Genomic DNA, 18,006 nt, shown 5'->3' with positions numbered 1-18,006 from the left:
GAGGACAATAAAGCTAATTTAGGCATTAACACCGTCCTGAAACACATCATACAGTACATTGACGTGTGGGTCACTGCATTTACAGTGTAGAGTATGTTTCAAGAAAAGACAAATAGCATATTGACTCTGAAATACTTCCATTGATCGATGCCACTGGACAATAAAATCACTAGTAGTATCATTACCCTGGCTGTATTCCAGAGCAGATTAGCCAATAAAACGTGAACACAGATAACCACAGTCATGACATTATGATGCTGTTATTTATGAAATCATGAAAAGTTGAATAAATAAGCCTTGTCTTCGGTGGAAGATTTGTATCAATGTTTTTATTTTCTGTCATCCAAGTTTCAACTACAGCTTTGGTCAGAAAATGAATGATACATCATATATAGATGTTCAGACTATTACAAATCTCATAAGAGGATTTAAAAAACTGCTAAATGTCCCACATCACAGAAAATTATGTCAGACTCTCTCACCAGCAGTGGTATTTAGTTCATATAAAAAAAGAATAAATCAAGCTTGCCTACAAATGTGAAGTTTTACTCTCCCCAGTCATTACTGCATCACTGTCCCCACACAGGCACCTCAGGACCCAACACGGGCACCTCAGGGCACCTCAGGACCCCACACGGGCACCTCAGGACCCCACATGGGCACCTCAGGGCACCTCAGGACCCCACACGGGCACCTCAGGACCAAAAAAAGTAGAAAACCAGCAATCAAGCTGCAACTGGTCTTCCTAGCATTTTCACTGGTAAGCAGAGGAATAACAAAATTTTTATAATTATTTTTCAAGGGTTTCCTAATGACCCTATACAGTATGTGAGGCTGGAAGACAGACCAATGGATGGCTTGGGCTGGGTTTGAGTCATACAAGTATTTCTCCTCATGTTAAAGAAAACGAATTATCTACAACATTGTAAATTTAATTTTACTCATTCTTTTGTAACTTGCATGATTTAGCTGGGATATGATACAGTCACTTATTAGATTTGTACAAGTTCTTTGTAGTTTCTTCAGATATTTGCACATATATGTTGCTGTCATTTGATCTAATCTATTTTGCTATAAATAGATTTTTTTATTACCCTAAAGACCTGTACTTAATCACAAAAACTGGATTTTCTCCCCATGCTTAACTTTACAATGCGTTTCAAACGCATCACTAATCCTATTTTTCTATGTCTGAATAACTCTCATGCTAGATCTTAATAATTCAGATGGGGGTATGGGGGTGGGGGGGGGGGGATATGTAGACAAACATTGAAAATTATCTTAATCAAATGCAGCAACAGATATCCCAACTTCAAGCCATTGGTTAATAATTGGAATTAGAACTACGTAGCTAGTAAACAAAAACCAGACCTTTGTCTTGGTCCTACATTTCTTGAATTTCTGGAAGCATCAGACCAAGCTGCAAACAGTAACCCATGTCACAGTTCACGATGTACTACACCCGTGCACAGCACAGTAATTCCAGGTTTTCCGTGAATTCTTAACAACGTGATGATGAAGCACACAATGGAGACAGACCGTCCCCTGCGTGTCACTTCCTGGTGTAAAGACAGAGCGGCTCTCTGGGGCCTGAGAGGAAATGCATCCTTGCATGGCCCAGTCTGCACACCACGGCAGCCTGATTCACTGATGCTGTGGGCCGGCTCCGTGTGTGGGGCAGAGTGCACTTTGCCCTTCAGTGGTTTCACCCTGGACGACTCAGCAAAACGAGTCATAACAAGTAGCAGCCGGGCTCCGAAGCAGCATGACACACCTCAGATGCCATCCCCCAAGGGAGTTAAGGCCCAGCTTTTAGACCCGACTGGTAATGGCCATCTTACCTGTTACCATTCGCATTTACCCTCTACCTAAGGACAAAACCCCAACACTGAACTTCACAGTGAACTGGAAACAAAGAGAACAATCTTCTAACGGGGATTTTAGATCAATTTTCCACAAATTGACCATTTTTGGGAGTTCAGCAGTCTCGCCGCTCCTCTTGGATCTCCCTGAAGCAGAGCCCTCCCTAGTCATGGCAACCATTAACACGAGGCTGGCGATGCTGGTGCCGGGCACATGCCCTTGGAGGACCGCTGCCTTCCTTTTGTTTGGAGTTAGCACTGTGCATGTTTCCATGGAAACGCTGCAGAAATTAAGGCTGCTGTGAAAACCAAATTGTGGCTCAAAAAAATAAAAGGTGACAGCAACAGCACTTATTTCAGGCACATCACTGGCCGTAAATACATACAGGAACCTCCAGGGGGCGGCGCACGTTTGCAAGGGCAGCCAAAATAGCCCAGCAACGCCGAAGGAGTTTATGTAACAAGTAAAGGTTGGAGGACAGAGGATCATTTCAGTCAAATACATCTGAGGTGCATGTAGAGTTTTGCATATGTTTCAGCATCTACTCTACAGAGCTTTAGAGAAACAGAAAGAGGAAATAGTCAAATGTCTACAAAAAAGTTCCCCCTAAGTCAGTTATTCTAATTTGACCGACCAACACAGGAAGTCGAAATTAGAAGCTGTGAGAATGCCCTCCCTGAAACAGCTTTTACCAAATTTGAAATGCAGAATATGATTTAAAATATATATACTTAAGGAAGATACAGGACAGGGAATGTCAGTGATGTGCCCAGTGTCTCCAACAGTGACCAATGTGCAATGAATTCATGTTTCAATACTCCAATTTCTTCTAGTTTAATGAATGTTTCTCATCATATCTACCACTTCTTTGCTATTTATTCGGTTTTAATCACCTCAAAACTGATTTCAGTGTTCTTTTGAAATTCTACAAGAATCCTATTGCTTCGGAGTGCAAAAAGTTGATCCTTAACAGCAGTCTTAAGATCAGTACCATCCTTTTCATGGATATCTGCTGCCACACTAGATACAAAAACATCAGGGATCCAGCACTGCTGGTGCTTGAACCTCTAATAAAAGACATCAAGGCATTTTCAGGGCAAATTAAACGCAAAAAGATTGTTCCATTTACAAAATTGTATCAGTCTTTATATATTAGTGAATATTTCTTATTTGAGACTGATGACAATTTGGCTGCATCTGTAAGCGCATGGAGATGTCAGTGCAGATAAACATTAAAGCAGTGAAGCCACTGATGCCTGGAACAGAAATCTTCATACACATGCCTGCATATGAAGGTGATGTACTGTATTCCCATGTGTGTCTGTCATGCAGAAAATGGCCAACAGATCTTTTCTTATGGCATTTAAGCAGATTTTTACAAAGCCTCTATGCCTGTACTGATATTACAGCAATATGTAGGAAAATCCATTAGAGGATAATGGATGAATTCCTTTCACAAGAACGTAAATGAGCCTTGTGGGCCATTAACAGAACAAAAGCACTAACTCCAAGGTTTGTGACTACCAGCAATTAACAATTTTTAATGTATAAAAAAATAAAATTAGCGCATGCAGGTCAACATATCAGCACGATTCAGAGTAAGGAGGAAAGTGTTCAGTTCTGTGTACATTTCTTCTGAATATCTCATGTTAAAGAGGGAAATAAGGAAATAAACATACATCAAGCTTAACTAAAGGATGTGTTTGTACACATATGGGTATGTCTTCATGCAACATTTACCTGCCAGGCAAATATTAAGAATAAAATGTTTTAAAATGATTGTACTCACTGATTTCCCATCGCTGCACGGTGGACAGAAGAGACACAGACACTGTGACATCACAGCCAGCAATTGCGTTCTGTTGCTGTGAGAGGTTGTGACGCACGGAGACGGCCCATAGCGAGTGCTTCAGTGTGCTGCTCAGTTCCGATTTCAGCATTGCAACCCCCCCTGCCACCACACACACACAGGGGGTGGGGAATCTAGATTTCAAGGCCCTCCATAAACAGGCCATAAATAAGTGGACAGGTCTCTGTACATGTAATAAAACACAGCCCAAACCAAAATGTCACTGCACCGATGTTTCAGAAGGACCTTGCAGGGACATGTTCCATCTCGACACCCTGTTAGACATGTGCTGGACATGTACATGAACTGTCATAACCAGCGAGGTTCTCCAACAATGCAGGATGGGGGCGCTGTGGAGCACATCACACAAGAGGCCAACACACTGCAGAGCCTAGTGATCAGTGGCCCATTGCAACACCTCCAAAGCCAACTTCTGGTTTTTGACAAACTAGTTCACAGACAAAAAAAATCCAACAATAAAAACCAGCATCTATCCAACACAAGTGTGTAGGATCCATGCATCCTCTTATCATCATATTCCGTGTTGGGACTTTGCCAAAACTGAATTCCTAAATTAACCCAATAAAAATACAATAGATGTGCATTAAGATAAATCACATACCAGGAGGACCATCCATTTGTTTCTGAAAAGGAATCAAGTAATATTTTTAATTTAAGGTTCATCAAGGAAATTCTAAATCTCACTGGCCATTATAATTTCAATCAACAACTGACATTATGAAAATGAAACATAGCAATATGTACACCTATGCACCTATGAAAAACGTCACAGTGACTGTACCTGTAGTCATTTGGAGTCCTGTAATCCCTATTAGGTGAAATTGTGTTAGTATATTAGTTAGTAAATACAAACATACAAACAAATTTACAGGTCTTCCATATATTCTGTGTCTGGGTATGCCTAACTGCGTTGTGACACTCATTTGCCCAGGAAAGAAAGGTCGTTTCTGGTCTGCAATAATAAAGCGAAGATATTCGCTTCCTCAAACGGCTTCCACTATACATGAGGACCCACCATATCTGTCTACCAGCAGCAGCTGAATTTCTGCTGTCAAGCCGTCTGACTGGCGCTATGATAAAAAGCTTGATCCAAACCACCCGCCCAGTTGCCGGTGACATTAAGCAAATCCGTTTTTATTAATTGATAAGCAACGTCAATTTCAGCATAGCAGCATGGAGCGAGGCTCTAAGCATGTACGATTTCACTCTTTCCCTCTTTCCATTCATGGTTTACACGTCGATATCGTATTTAACAAAGCAGTGCATGGCTGACACCTTTTTATTGGACTTTAATGTCTTTAATTCTGACATCCTTCCGCCTGATTTCACAGCCTTTTTACATGTTCTTACGAGAACAGATCATACACCACAAATATGTGTGTGTCTGCATAATGCCGGATTACTGATACTGCAGCATAGATTAAACACTCTTGACTCTTCGTCTAGCTGCTAGGCAGCTATGCAAGGTCTGATAGGAAAGGCGTGTAAAGTGTCGAAGTCAAAGGACCATAAAATGTATCTGATTCATGGCTTTCATTCATTCAAGGCGTCAAAATTCAGATTTTGCCATCTAGTATTTTATTTGCAAGGCTCTAATAAGAGTATCAAATACTTTAAGCACCCTTCGCAAATTTTCCACGAGTCTAAATCAACTTGGAAGGCTAGTCTATATTTTATTTTCACGTTACACCTACAACAGTAACAAGCGATAAAGACCGTTTAACAATTAACAATCTCGTTAATGATATCAGCTATTCGGAAATGTCATGCCGCTAACAAATGCCATTATGTTAGTCCGTTGTATCTATGTAATGCATTTTAAGGCCTTATAATTTATATTAAATGTTGTGTTTTTCTTTAAGTGCATTTCATGGAACTTGATCATCTTCGCCTGTGCGTTTTGCTAGTTGATTAGCTCGCTAGCCGAAGGGCTGCCTTAACATAATATAACAAAACGCTTGCTTGCAAACTATTTAGTCTGTGCATGCATCTTCACTTTCAATAATAAACCAAAAAAGCCGAATTTTTCATAACCGTACATAAATATATATTTCTGCAATTCCAGCTAGCACGCATATTCATGGATAAAAATGATATATACTGTACTGTAATTACACATACATTTTTATTTCCACGTTCACACAATGGACAGAGACATAATCGCAAAGAACGATGTTGCACCGAAACAAATTTCTAAAATCCAACCCTACCTGAAATTTCAGTAGCCTGGAAATCGCCGCGTTTCCCCACCAAAACACCGCTGCTGTCAGGATTTTCGATCGCAAAAAAAGCCAGTCAGACCCTTTGACTGTCCAGCAGCGTCCCCTTTACGTCACCACCACCAGCGACGGAGGCGGGGCCCAAAGGCGTGGTCTATATCGCTCTGAACCAATCAGCATTCTTTTCGCTGTTCTCCGGTGACCAGGGTGCAGTTCGTGATAGGCTCCTGTTTCTGTAGGCGCTCTACCTTAGAAGTGCTGTTATTTATCCCTTACAAGGCTATAGAATTTAAAGACAATTAGAGTATAGTGGACGTAACATTTCAAATTGATCTAAACGACTAGAAAGTATGTTAAAATCGCAGGAAAATACAAAATTCCTTAAACAGAGACGTCGGTGGCCAGATTATTTAAACTGACGAATTAAATAGACAGTTACCTGTTTCGCATTAACGACTAGCTTCATCATGCATTTTTCAATGAAAATATGTTATATAACGACACTGCGAGCATTTGTTGTGTTCATAGTAAGGCCATTTATTTAACATTTCGTTTCCCCAGTTGGCTTCCGCTATAACCAACTGCCACTTCATATCTGAAGATGTCAGTATAATCTAACCTTTTCGGCCATCCCCTAAATTTGTCTATGACACAGCGAAATTTTTGAAAATATCGTTCATTATTGTTGAATTTTCGAAAATAATTCTAATTCCGTCTTCCCCCATTTTATCTTTATTTTATCAATTTGCGCCATCTGGTGGCACAGTAACGCTGCAATTATGCATGCCCTTTATTTACAGATGCCAGCCTTAACAGTGTATGATTAGACTCTCATCTTATGGTTTACATACATTTAAACAATACTTTGATGGATTTGACACGTTTGACATGTGTAGATATGCAGATCGATGTGGATTTCTGTCACATTTGTCGTGTCTAGAACAGTAGGTACTTTTTAGGTATGTTTTGTTACTGTATGCTATGCAATATTTGACGCAAAATTATAAACAGAAAGCAAGTTTTATTGTATTCCCATATATATTTCACCTACAGGAACTTCTATGACATCCCATTTCTGAGGTTAGGCACTGATGATGGACATGAAGGCCTGGCTCGCAATATCCGTTCTAGTTTATCACAGAAATGTCTAATGGGGTTGAGGTCAGAGCTCTATGTGAGCCAGTCAAGTTCTTCCACACCAAACTCACCCAACCATATCTTTATGGACCTTGGAGTGTGTAATCAGTGAACAGGAAAAGAAACTTCCCCAAACTGTTCCCACAAAGTTAGAAGCATTGAATTGCCCAAAATGACTTGGTATGCCTCCTCCTGGAGCCGACACCTTATCGTGGTGGAGGGGTTTGCATGTTCCAATGATCCCAGGAGCTAAGTTGCCTGAGGCTTTATGCCCCTGCTAGGGTCACCCAAGGCAAACAGGTCCTGGGTGAGGAACCAGACGAAGTGCGGCTCACAAGACCCCTCATGATGAATAAAATAGTGGAATCACGGTTTCCCTTGCCCGGACGCGGGTCACCGGGCCCCCCCCCCTGGAGCCAGGCCTGGGGGTGGGGCTCGATGACGAGCGCCTGGTGGCCAGGACTGTACTCATGGGGCCTGGTCGGGCACAGCCCAAACAAGGCACGTGGGTCCCCCTTCCAATGGGCTCACCACCTATAGGAGGGGCCATAGGGGTCGGGTGCAGTGTCAGTTGGGCAGTGGCCGAAGGCGGGGACCTTGGCAGTCCGATCCTCAGCTGCAGAAGCTAGCTCTAGGGACATGGAATGTCACCTCTCTGGTGGGGAAGGAGCCTGAGCTGGTGCGCGAGGTTGTGAAGTTCCAGCTAGACATAGTCGGGCTCACCTCGACGCACGGCTTGGGCTCTGGAACCAGTCTTCTGCCCCGGCCGTGGAACAGTGGACCAGCTCTACACTCTCCGCAGGGTTCTGGAGGGTTCAAGGGAGTTTGCCCAACCAGTCTACATGTGTTTTGTGGACTTGGAGAAGGCATTCGACCGTGTCCCTCGGGGAGTCCTGTGGGGGGTGCTCCGGGAGTATGGGGTGCCGGGCTTCCTTTTAAGGGCTGTTCGGTCCCTGTATGACTGGTGCCAGAGCTTGGTCCGCATGGGCGGCAATAAGTCGGACTTGTTTCCGGTGAGGGTTGGACTCCGTCAGGGCTACCCTTTGTTACCGATTCTGTTCATAACTTTTATGGACAGAATTTCTAGGTGCAGCCAGGGCGTTGAGGGTGTCCGGTTTGGTGACCTTAGGATTAGGTCTCTGCTTTTTGCAGATGATGTGATTCTGTTGGCTTCATCAGACCGTGACCTTCGGCTCTCACTGGGACAGTTCGCAGCCGAGTGTGAAGCGGCTGGGATGAGAATCAGCACCTCCAAATCCGAGACCATGGTCCTCAGCCGGAAAAGGGTGGAATGCTTTCTCCGGGTTGGGGATGGGGTCCTCCCCTAAGTGGAGGAGTTTAAGTACCTCGGGGTCTTGTTCACGAGTGGGAGGACGATGGAGTGGGAGATCGACATGCGGATCGGTGCGGAGTCCGCAGTGATGTGGGCGCTGCATCGGTCTGTCATGGTAAAGAAGGAGCTGAGCCAAAAGGCGAAGCTCTCGATTTACCAGTCGATCTACGTTCCTACCCTCACCTATGGTCATGAGCTGTGGGTAGTGACCGAAAGAATGAGATCGCGAGTGCAAGCGGCCGAAATGAGTTTCCTACGCAGGGTGGCTGGGCTCTCCCTTAGAGATAGGGTGAGGAGCTCGGCCATTCGGGAGGGACTCAGAGTAGGGCCGCTGCTTCTCCGCATTGAGAGGAGTCAGATGAGGTGGCTCGGGCATCTGATTAGGATTGATTGATTGATTGATTGATTCCCTTTATTGCTGTTGCAATTCACCATGTCACTAGTCACAAGTACCAGCGAAAAGCAGGCCATCAACCCGACCATACATACACAAACATTATAGGGGGGCAGACAGGTCAGGAAGACAGGGGACTGTAGGAAAAACTCAGAGAAACAGATTACGTGAGGAGAGTGGAGGTGAATAAAAAAAACAGCCCCCAGACTGTACTCCAGTAGGAAGTACAATATAGGAACAGAAAAAAACACCTCAGCAATAAGCACATAGTCACCACAGCTCACAACACTAAGTCGAGACTTGCAACAGGGGAGGGGAATGGGGAGGTGGAGGTAGTCCAGCATAGACAAACAGCCGTCCATTCCTGCAGCCAATCCGCGCTGTACAAGGACCCGCTCCCTGGTGAGGTGTTCCGGGCATGTCCCACTGGGAGGAGGCCCCGGGGAAGACCCAGGACACGCTGGAGGGACTATGTCTCTCGGCTGGCCTGGGAACGCCTCGGGATTCCCCCAGAGGAGCTGGATGAAGTGGCCGGGGAGAGGGAAGTCTGGGTTTCCCTGCTGAGACTGCTGCCCCCGCGACCCGACCTCGGATAAGCGGGAGAAGATGGATGGATGGATGGATGGATGGTCTTGGTATGCAGAAGCAATAAGACTTCTCTTCACTGGAACTAAGGGGCCTAACCCAACCCCTAAAAAACAACCCCATATCATTTTACCTCCTCCACCGAACTTCACAGTTGGCACAATGCAGTCAGGCAGATAACATTCTCTTGGCACCCGCCAAACCCAGACTCATCCATCAAAGTACTAGACAGAGAAGTGTGATTTGTCACTCCACAGAACACGTTTCCACTGCTCCAGAGTCCAGTGGTGGCGTGCCTTACACCACTACTTTTGCCCATGTAATTTATATATAAAATCATTTATTTTGCAAACACCACTTGTTACAAAACAAGCATTTACAAGCATCGATACAATGCATATTAATTCACTGCATTAAATCATCGCATATTCAAGTTTAAATTTATATAAGCCACCATAAAACCTCTAACCAAACAGCTGGAGGGAAGATACATCAAAAGTCAACAGTCCCTGGCATCATGGGGTGTTTAGTGCTTTTCACCAAAATCTTAAAAATGGTACTTGTACAACAAACGTGTATGTTGGTGATCTACTGCCTGCCTTGCTTGGAAATTATTCTGGAATAAAGGTTATGCTAAATAAATGTAAATGTTACTATTTTCAGACAGGGTACAAATTATCCATAGCACAGCAATATTTATATGTTGGTAAGGGTGAGAAGGAGCAGGTAAGATGACACCTCTATGTTTCCGTCATAAGGAATTAAAGGTTCAGGTATCAATCAGGAAAAAAAAGAGATTGAGTTATCAAATGGTTATCTGATCCCCCACATTCTGCCTGAGCTGAGATAAGAGCAGCAAACCAAAACAGGGCACGAGCCTGAAAAGTGCACATAAAGTACATTTTTTGAGTGTACATAAAATACAAAAGAAAGTTGTGCGTTATATTTGTAAGTTGCTAGATTTCTGCTTGAGGTTGCAGTGACTCCTTAGTTGGCAGACTAAGGCTAAATCTTAAAATATAACAATCAACCCATTTCAAATGTGCAAACATTTTCATTATCTCCCCAGTTGTTTGCCACTTTAGACCTCATACTCTATATGTTTGATGATCCTCTCTGATCATGATGCCATGACATATCCTTTCGATTACAGGCATGTTTTGGATGCAGCAATGCACAGCAAAGTGCTTCATAAGGCGTTATTTTGCAGAGGCAACAGGTCACAATAAAAGGCTCCTGTGCTATATCTATACATTCACAATTCCGATACTTCTGTTGTTCTCATTCACACCTCTTTTTTGCATTGAGTTCTGACATTAACAGTTTGGCTTTAAAGGTTTTTACGGCTTAGTGTGGTATGCTTAGTGTGCGAACAAAAATTGTCACCTTATTGTTTTTTGTGATCAAACTGATTGGTAACAAAGATAATACCATATGCTCATGGTATTGTTATAGATTTAGTTTTTAAAACGGATTCTTCATGTGCGTTTTGTTATCAAGAAAATCCACAACTGGTTTTGAAATACAACGCATGTTACAATTAGTGCAAGGAGAAAAAATACTACCAAATACGGCTCCGGCAAGTAATCTACTTGGCCCACTTTAGTTTTAATCTATAATAGACTCAATAACATTGAAAAAGCAAAGGACACTGAAACAGCCATAATTTTTTTAGAAACATTTATTCAACTCAAGAACATATTTAAAGTACAATCAGTGATCTGAAATTCAGCAACAAAACAAAAAGGGCAACCGATGTCAATTTTTAGGGCTCACAAGCAGACAGCGACTGGTTATTTGTGCTTTCTTGGCTTCTTCGGGTTTTCTTGGGGTTTCTCTCGCGCTTCTCCCTGCGACTCTGCCAACACAGGCTGCCAGGCCAAAGGGTTTCTCCGGTACACAGGCCAGGGGGGCAAAGTGAGCTAGAACCAATCATATTTTATTTATTATTATTATTATTATTTATTATTATTATTATTATTATAGAAAAATAATAAACTTTATACGACCTGCCTACATCGCACAACGTATTACATGTCTGTTAGATGCACAATCTACGCAAAATCACTCACCAAACAAGAAATGGCGAAACCACCCAGTACAATATAAACCGTCCAGCCGAACTGTTCAATGATCAGGCCATATATAAAACCGATTACCTGAAACCAAATAAAATGTCAAGAGATTGCCTAACAGGCATAATTATTATACTTGAATGAAAAAAGAACGAAAAAACTTACTGCAGACACCAGTATGATTCCTTGAAAAATCTGTTCCGCTAACTTTTGTCCTTTATAATCCTAAAAGAAAAGCTGGTCGGTTTAACTGAACACACAGCAAGTATGAAAAATAGGCCAGCACAAAATCGGAAGCTGTTGCAAAGCATGGCAAATCTGCAAAGACAGACAACACTGCATGCCATCGATAATATCCCAGCTTGCCTAAATAAAGACAGAAGTATAAACTAAGCAAAACAACACATATTGAATGTATGCATGAAACATTTGCAAACATGTTATGGCCGCTAACAGGCTGGCTATAGGGCGCATAGGTATATTTCAACTTACTGACGCCTATTGTATTGTACATACAAGACTCACCATGTGCGTCGGAATTGAACTGAAGATTGACTGCATCTTAACAAATCTAAGGAAACAGAAAAACAAGTCACTCGTTTATATAAGGTATTTAACGTGAGATCAAGCGGACGAATCTTCCGGACGAATAAGAAGACGTAGCTAAACCGTACTGGCCCCGGTCACTGACGTAATATGAAAAGGCCCCGTTTGTAGTCTTTTTAATGTGGTGAAATTAATAGGAAAAACATATAGGAAATGTATAGAGAAACAAATGTAACACAAACACTAAATAATATTTATGTTATTATTACGCAACTGAAAGTATGTTATACATTTTGGATTTTTATATTGTTAAAAAACAGGCAGATTTTAAGACACCTGTTTTAACTGCACTGTTAACTTGCTGCAAGAAGCTGTGTATGTCGAGTTGGCGTTTTGGCTTAGTAGTGAAGTTATCGGGAGTATTATGAGTAAGTGAGTGTTTTTGACCGTTTTTTTAAATAATATGACATTCTGAAAAATTAAAATATAGAGCCTTCTTCTAAATGCACGTGGCTGTTTTTCAGCTTATGCTACGTAAAATTGCCTGCGGATGGTGTCGAGCTGTTCTTTATAGACTGTGATAAATTATGCATTAATTCCAAACTTCGTGAAATTAATTTGAAGTAATTTTTTTATTTGTTTTGAATAGTAGTTTGTCTCTTGCAATAATTCTTTTGAGTTAGTGTCGTATGTGTGGTTTTATGTTACAGGTTTATTTCTCAAATGCAGCGAGATGTCAGCGCGAAGAGGTCAGTCTGCTTTAAAAACTGTTTTTTTAAACTGACACTGGTCATATTTGTTCTGAAATCGTGCATGGTATTGCTTTGTTTTGTAAGATCGACCCCTGTCATTTGCGCATATATTATATTGTATTTTTTTTTCCTGCAGTAAACGCAATCATCGTGTTGCTGATCGGAATAGTATTTCTAATTGTTGTGCATCGGAATCTACTAAATCTGAATGACTTTGCAAGAACTGATGTCTCGGGTAACTCTTTTGCAATATGAATGATTAAATGCATGCAATACGGACAGTACATCTTCAGAAACGCCTAATAAAATTATTTTGTCACCAAGACACAGTGCATGATGTGTTACCACATCTGAAGCTGCCGCAGAAAGCTGCACGGAGCGGGGATGAAGTGCCAGTGCTTATTACGGCTGTCGAAGACAGACTTGGTGCTTTGGTGGCTGCTATGAACAGTGTGTACCACAACAGTCAAGCAAATGTCGTTTTCTACATTGTAACAACAAATGACACCGTGGATCACTTAAAGTAAGTGGGAGTTATTAATCAGTTTTTAAAACAAAAAAACCTTTTCTGTTTTATGGCAGTATATATTTTTTCGTTTGCAGAACCTGGATAAGCCAAACCAGCCTGAATGAAATCAAGTACAGAATTATCCCATTTGAACCACATATTCTACACGGGAAAATTTCCAGTGATCCAAATAAAGTCGAGGCAGTGAAGCCAGTAAGAACGAATCCTGTAGTCTACTGAAGAAAAAAAACGTCAATTTTTTTATATTTAACATCTTTCGTTATATTGCAGTTGACCTTTGCGCGTTTTTATGCGGCGACGTTCTTGCCTCATGCAGAAAAAGCGATCTATTTGGACGACGATGTCATTGTACAAGGTACTAGTATGCAAGAGTATAAGAGGAATGTGAACATTTGTATTTAATACATGAGCATGTATTTAGCACTGTAATTAAAGCTTGGGGTTCCAGACAGTGTAAGGTTTTATAATTATGAAGAGCTGGATGATTCTGCTGGGCCAGTTCAGGATGCCATGCAAAGGAATACTCAAACCTCCACCTTCAAGTATTAATACAAGGAATGTAACACTGTAACTTCACAAGCACTTTTGTGTAAAATTTCTCCCATGGATTATTTATTCTGTTGAAACTAATAGTGCTTGGCATTGAACACTCTGCTTCAGGTGACATCCAGGAGCTGTTTGACACTAATCTCAGGGCAGGACATGCAGCTGCATTCTCAGATGACTGCGATTCCGCTTCTTCTAAAGGAATTGTTCGTGGGGCAGGGACCCAGGTAAATTGCCCTACTTTACTTAAGAATCATTCATATTCATACCTTTTTAGCCACTGTAGTTTTGGTATTTAATAGTAAGATTTTATGAAAACTACTGCATTATTAGCTAGATAATTTTCTCATGAATGACTCGCGTTAGTTAAACCACCTACATTTTTAATTAAAATTGATTTGATATTTTTCCCCCCATATATCGAGTGGATTCAAGACTCAGCATGTTTTATTGGCAGAAAGTGCATTGAAATACTCACTTGTTCAGCCAGACCCAGTGCAAGGAACAGTACATGATAAATTGGTAAACAGGCATGCTATAATGCCATGACAGTGAGTAACATAAATGACACATTTCTATTCACACAAAGTACAGAAATACTGCAGTCATCCAGCAGAGCTATTCATGATGCCACAGGTAGTGGAAACAAACTGAATCTGATTATCAGCATTCTGATGTTGCATACAGGAGTTTATGGGTGAGAAGAGTTTGTAGCCTTTGGTAGTTCTGATTTCTCCCCTTCCACATAGATCAACTACATTGGCTTCCTGGACTTCAAGAAGGACACAATCAGAAAGCTTGGGATGCGGGCCAACACATGCTCGTTCAATCCCGGAGTCTTTGTTGCCAACCTCACAGAGTGGAGGCTGCAGAACATCACAGGCCAGCTGGAAATGTGGATGAAAAGGAATGTGGAGTGAGTGAATGTTGCCCTACTGGTGTTTGGTCCCCTTGTCATAGTCATCTTAAGTGAACCGGTTCTGATGAAGTTCTTAGATGAAGAGGCAACAGATCTGCAAGACGGGAGATCTGAAATATAAGTGTTTATGAAGTATATTTTTCATTCCCGGAAGTGTGTTGTTGCTTGTTTTGTACCATTTGCAGAGAGGACCTCTACAGCAGGACTCTGGCAGACAGTGTGACCACACCCCCCTTGCTGATTGTCTTTTACAAACGCCACTCCAGTATTGACCCCATGTGGCACGTTCGACACCTTGGTATATCCCTAATCTCGACAGATTAGTCTTCTAATAGCATAGCCAGTTGTCATTCAGTCAATCTGTCCTTCATCACACTTGTTTACCTACCAATCTGGTTGTCTTCTCAGGATCTACTGGTGCTGCAAATCGCTATTCTTCCCAGTTTCTGAAAGCAGCCAAGCTCTTGCACTGGAATGGACACTATAAGCCATGGGGGAGAGCATCTTTTACCGACATCTGGGACAAGTGGTATGTGCCAGATCCAACAGGCAAATTTCACCCCGTTCGAAGGCATGTGGAGGATAAGTAAATCAGCCGCACCTATTTGGACCAAGCCTGCATATCTGTCTTCTCCTAGTACTGTTTTGATGTCTCAGGAAAACGTACGTAAGAAACCTTTGGAACATTCTTGTGCAGGATGACCACGATGTCCACTATATACCTGGTATAGGTTTTAGTATTAAGAGCAACAAACAAGCACAAGTGTGAGAAGTTTCCACTGTGGTTTGCGAAGATTTCAGCCTCTGTCATTCCTTACACCCCTGTAATATTTCTCTGGCATATCAAGATGTCACTTTTGTTTAATGACTTTTTCGTTCAGCTACACCTCACACTTTCTTCTGCACATATTTACTGCACATAAGATTCTCAGCACACTAACTCACTGTTCTTAAGGGTTTCATATCATGTTTTGGTAGCTGCTGCTGAGTTTGTTCTGCTAAGATGCCAGGATTTTTTTACCACTTGGGCAGTTTCCCCGATAGTGTTGTGGACTTTCAGGGAAATATTCTGTTTGATACTTTGAGTATTACTGTATGTATGGACAAAATGCAGCAAGTACCCATGATATTGGCAATATTATTAAAGTTTTTTAATCAAACTCTCGAAGTCTGTGGCAGGTCCTTACAATGTTGATGTGCATACTGGTTTTAGTTGGGATAATTTTAACATCCATCCATTGTCCAACCCGCTTATCCTACTGGGTCGCGGGGAACCGGAGCCTATCCCGGAAGCAATGGGCATGAGGCAGGGAACAACCCTGGATGGGGGGCCAGCCCATTGCAGGGCACACTCACACACCATTCACTCACACATGCACACCTAAGGGCAATTTAGCAACTCCAATTAGCCTCAGCATGTCTTTGGACTGTGGGGGGAAACCGGAGTACCCAGAGGAAACCCCACGACGACATGGGGAGAACATGCAAACTCCACACACGTGTGACCCAAGCAGAGACTCGAACCCAGGTCCCAGAGGTGTGAGGCAACAGTGCTAACCAATGCACCACCATGCCGCCCCTAATTTTAACATCTTTAGTGAAAAACCTTAGAGAAGTAGCTCCATGTCCTCATGCAGTCTTGTTTCTTGGAGTTTCTTCAGGGACATCAAGTACCAGTGTAAGCTGAAAGTAAGAGATGCCAGCCTACTTTGCCTTAAGGGACTCTGCATTTGAAGTAGAAAGTTTGAAATCTTTTTGCATGAAATTCTTTTTATACAGACAAACATGTTTGGGCTGTCTCATGTCTTAGTACATGCTCAGCATGTTTGTACAGAAATCTTTTTAACTAACCCTTTTTGCAGTCATCAAACCTTTGCTTAAGACTGAAAATCCATTGATTGGCTAAAGTGGTTTCTCATGTTGTTCCTGATTAAAAAAAATGCAATTTCATGTTTTAAAATAAACAAATCCCCCTCCAACATCAGCAAATGAAGAGCTATAGGCACATTACTTTGGACTGTTTCCCAAACACTGCGGTATCCTAAATTTAATGCAAACTTAGTCTGGCACTTCATTGAGATCAGAGTTGGATTAGAGTCTTCACTGGAATTCAAGACTTGTCATTTCCTCATTTCTCAGTCAGTACACAGACTCCCCACAGCATCCCACTGCTCAAGGGAGGACACCATCTTACCATTCCAGCAAGGTTTCAACTGCTTAGGTTTGATGTGCTCTTGGACAATCCCATGGCTCCAGGCTGATCAAATAAAAAAAAAAAGCTTATATAAACAGAAAACATACATTGCATAAAATTAAATTGCATCAGCAGCTTCCTGAATTACTTTAAAAAAAAAATCACTGTAACGTTTAAAATACAGAATGATATTTTCCACATGGACATATTTAGCGTAGACTACTCAACTTCTGCTTAAAGGACTTGCTGAATACAAACACGCGTATATCGCCACTAGTTGCGGCAAAACGCCATGCAGAGAATGCAGCAAGCGGGAGCTCAAAGGTCTACAGTATTACATCCAATAACTGCAACTCTGTGTAAGTGTTAAAAGAAGTTCGGAATTAGATCAAGATATTATCGTAGTACAAAGACAGACAATTAAGACCACAGTTTTGTCCAAAGCGACGTAAAAAACGAGGCAGATAGTCTTCGGGGTGTCTGAAGACTATCTGATCACACCACATTGGTAATATCTTACCAGAATAGCACACCTTCTAATTAAATTGCTTTTTAGTTAACAAAAATCCTAATTTGCTGTAACAGACGACAAGCTAGCATACACCAAACTATAGGATCATGCCCGCCTGCTTAAGAGATCGTGTCAAGTCATTTATCTAATCAAACAATTTATTTAAATATTTTAATTAAATACCCATGACCCAACCTACAATCAGCTAGAATATATATCCATAGATCCTTTATTTATAATTAATTATAATTCATTGGTATAACCGGTTAAGATGTTTACAGTACTTTCTTAGACACAATGCACTTAAAATGGACCACATCTCAAACATCTATTATCGTGTACAAATTATTAACCTCACTAAGTTGTTCTCAGTAAGATCACCTTTTTTCTGGACATTTCATGCTGAGTTAGGATTGACAGCTTCCACGTCCAGCACTCCCTCGGTAAGCGACAGGCAGCGTCAACAGTCTCACATGCGTCATTGATCTGGAACATTTTAGCCAATAGAGGAGAAGAACTTCCGCTAGTGTGCC

General features: G+C 41.7%; 3 protein-coding genes, 1 long non-coding RNA gene and 1 other non-coding gene across 9 annotated transcripts in view; 1 reads left to right on the top strand and 4 right to left on the bottom strand.

Moving 5' to 3' along the window:
* LOC111833094 (calcium/calmodulin-dependent protein kinase type 1) overlaps positions 1–6,082 on the bottom strand; it is a 60,985-nt gene extending 54,903 nt beyond the window's left edge. The window contains exons 1-2 of one of the 2 annotated variants that reach the window (XM_023791031.2): positions 5,944–6,061; positions 3,653–3,665 (exon numbers count right to left, since the gene is read on the bottom strand). In XM_023791031.2, coding sequence (XP_023646799.1) covers positions 3,653–3,663 — 11 coding nt within the window. In that variant the 5' untranslated portion in view covers positions 3,664–3,665; positions 5,944–6,061. Of the gene's footprint in view, positions 1–3,652; positions 3,666–5,943 lie in introns of both variants that reach the window. The other variant, XM_023791032.2, reaches the window with a different exon arrangement.
* Positions 6,083–11,064: 4,982 nt separating this feature from the next.
* spcs1 (signal peptidase complex subunit 1) lies at positions 11,065–12,173 on the bottom strand. Its single transcript, XM_023791042.1, has 4 exons — positions 12,002–12,173; positions 11,642–11,701; positions 11,474–11,560; positions 11,065–11,323 (listed from the first exon to the last, which is right to left on the bottom strand). Exons 1-4 carry the CDS (start codon positions 12,035–12,037, stop codon positions 11,195–11,197), a joined length of 312 nt encoding a protein of 103 aa, XP_023646810.1. The 5' UTR covers positions 12,038–12,173; the 3' UTR covers positions 11,065–11,194.
* Positions 12,174–12,340: 167 nt separating this feature from the next.
* On the top strand, positions 12,341–15,928 carry glt8d1 (glycosyltransferase 8 domain containing 1). 2 transcript variants are annotated; one of them, XM_023791040.2, is made up of 10 exons: positions 12,341–12,450; positions 12,733–12,771; positions 12,911–13,009; positions 13,099–13,297; positions 13,378–13,495; positions 13,574–13,658; positions 13,964–14,076; positions 14,599–14,765; positions 14,954–15,066; positions 15,177–15,928. In XM_023791040.2, the coding sequence occupies exons 1-10, from the start codon at positions 12,447–12,449 to the stop codon at positions 15,356–15,358; spliced, it is 1,119 nt and encodes a 372-aa protein (XP_023646808.1). In that variant the 5' UTR covers positions 12,341–12,446; the 3' UTR covers positions 15,359–15,928. The 2 variants fall into 2 exon arrangements, with proteins under 2 accessions (XP_023646808.1, XP_023646809.1); XM_023791041.2 differs by having other exon boundaries at positions 12,365–12,454.
* LOC111833102 (uncharacterized) lies at positions 14,279–17,951 on the bottom strand. 3 transcript variants are annotated; one of them, XR_011992505.1, is made up of 4 exons: positions 17,855–17,951; positions 16,963–17,025; positions 16,375–16,492; positions 14,279–14,736 (listed from the first exon to the last, which is right to left on the bottom strand). It is a non-coding gene; the product is annotated as an uncharacterized lncRNA (long non-coding RNA). The 3 variants fall into 3 exon arrangements; XR_002835675.2 differs by having other exon boundaries at positions 16,375–16,451; XR_002835676.2 differs by lacking the exon at positions 16,375–16,492.
* On the bottom strand, positions 16,836–16,905 carry LOC111833105 (small nucleolar RNA SNORD19). The gene has a single exon (XR_002835677.1). It is a non-coding gene; the product is annotated as a small nucleolar RNA SNORD19 (small nucleolar RNA).
* Positions 17,952–18,006: the final 55 nt, after the last annotated feature.

Source organism: Paramormyrops kingsleyae, chromosome 8, assembly GCF_048594095.1.
Source record: "Paramormyrops kingsleyae isolate MSU_618 chromosome 8, PKINGS_0.4, whole genome shotgun sequence".
In the NCBI taxonomy this organism is placed as follows: Eukaryota; Metazoa; Chordata; class Actinopteri; order Osteoglossiformes; family Mormyridae; genus Paramormyrops; species Paramormyrops kingsleyae.
The sequence above is the reverse complement of the archived record's forward strand: the minus strand, read 5'-3'. Positions and strand labels throughout refer to the sequence as shown.

What these genes read in the sequence shown, in the direction of transcription:
- spcs1 (XM_023791042.1), bottom strand. Translation starts at nt 12,037, where the DNA reads ATGCAGTCAATCTTCAGTTCAATTCCGACGCACATG. An exon ending in GTTCAATTCCGACGCACATG is followed by an intron (nt 11,702 to 12,001) that starts GTGAGTCTTGTA and finishes CTTTTCTTTTAG; the next exon opens with GATTATAAAGGACAAAAGTT. An exon ending in GAATCATACTGGTGTCTGCA is followed by an intron (nt 11,561 to 11,641) that starts GTAAGTTTTTTC and finishes ATTTGGTTTCAG; the next exon opens with GTAATCGGTTTTATATATGG.
- glt8d1 (XM_023791040.2), top strand. An exon ending in CGAGATGTCAGCGCGAAGAG is followed by an intron (nt 12,772 to 12,910) that starts GTCAGTCTGCTT and finishes TTTTTCCTGCAG; the next exon opens with TAAACGCAATCATCGTGTTG. An exon ending in GACACCGTGGATCACTTAAA is followed by an intron (nt 13,298 to 13,377) that starts GTAAGTGGGAGT and finishes TTTCGTTTGCAG; the next exon opens with AACCTGGATAAGCCAAACCA.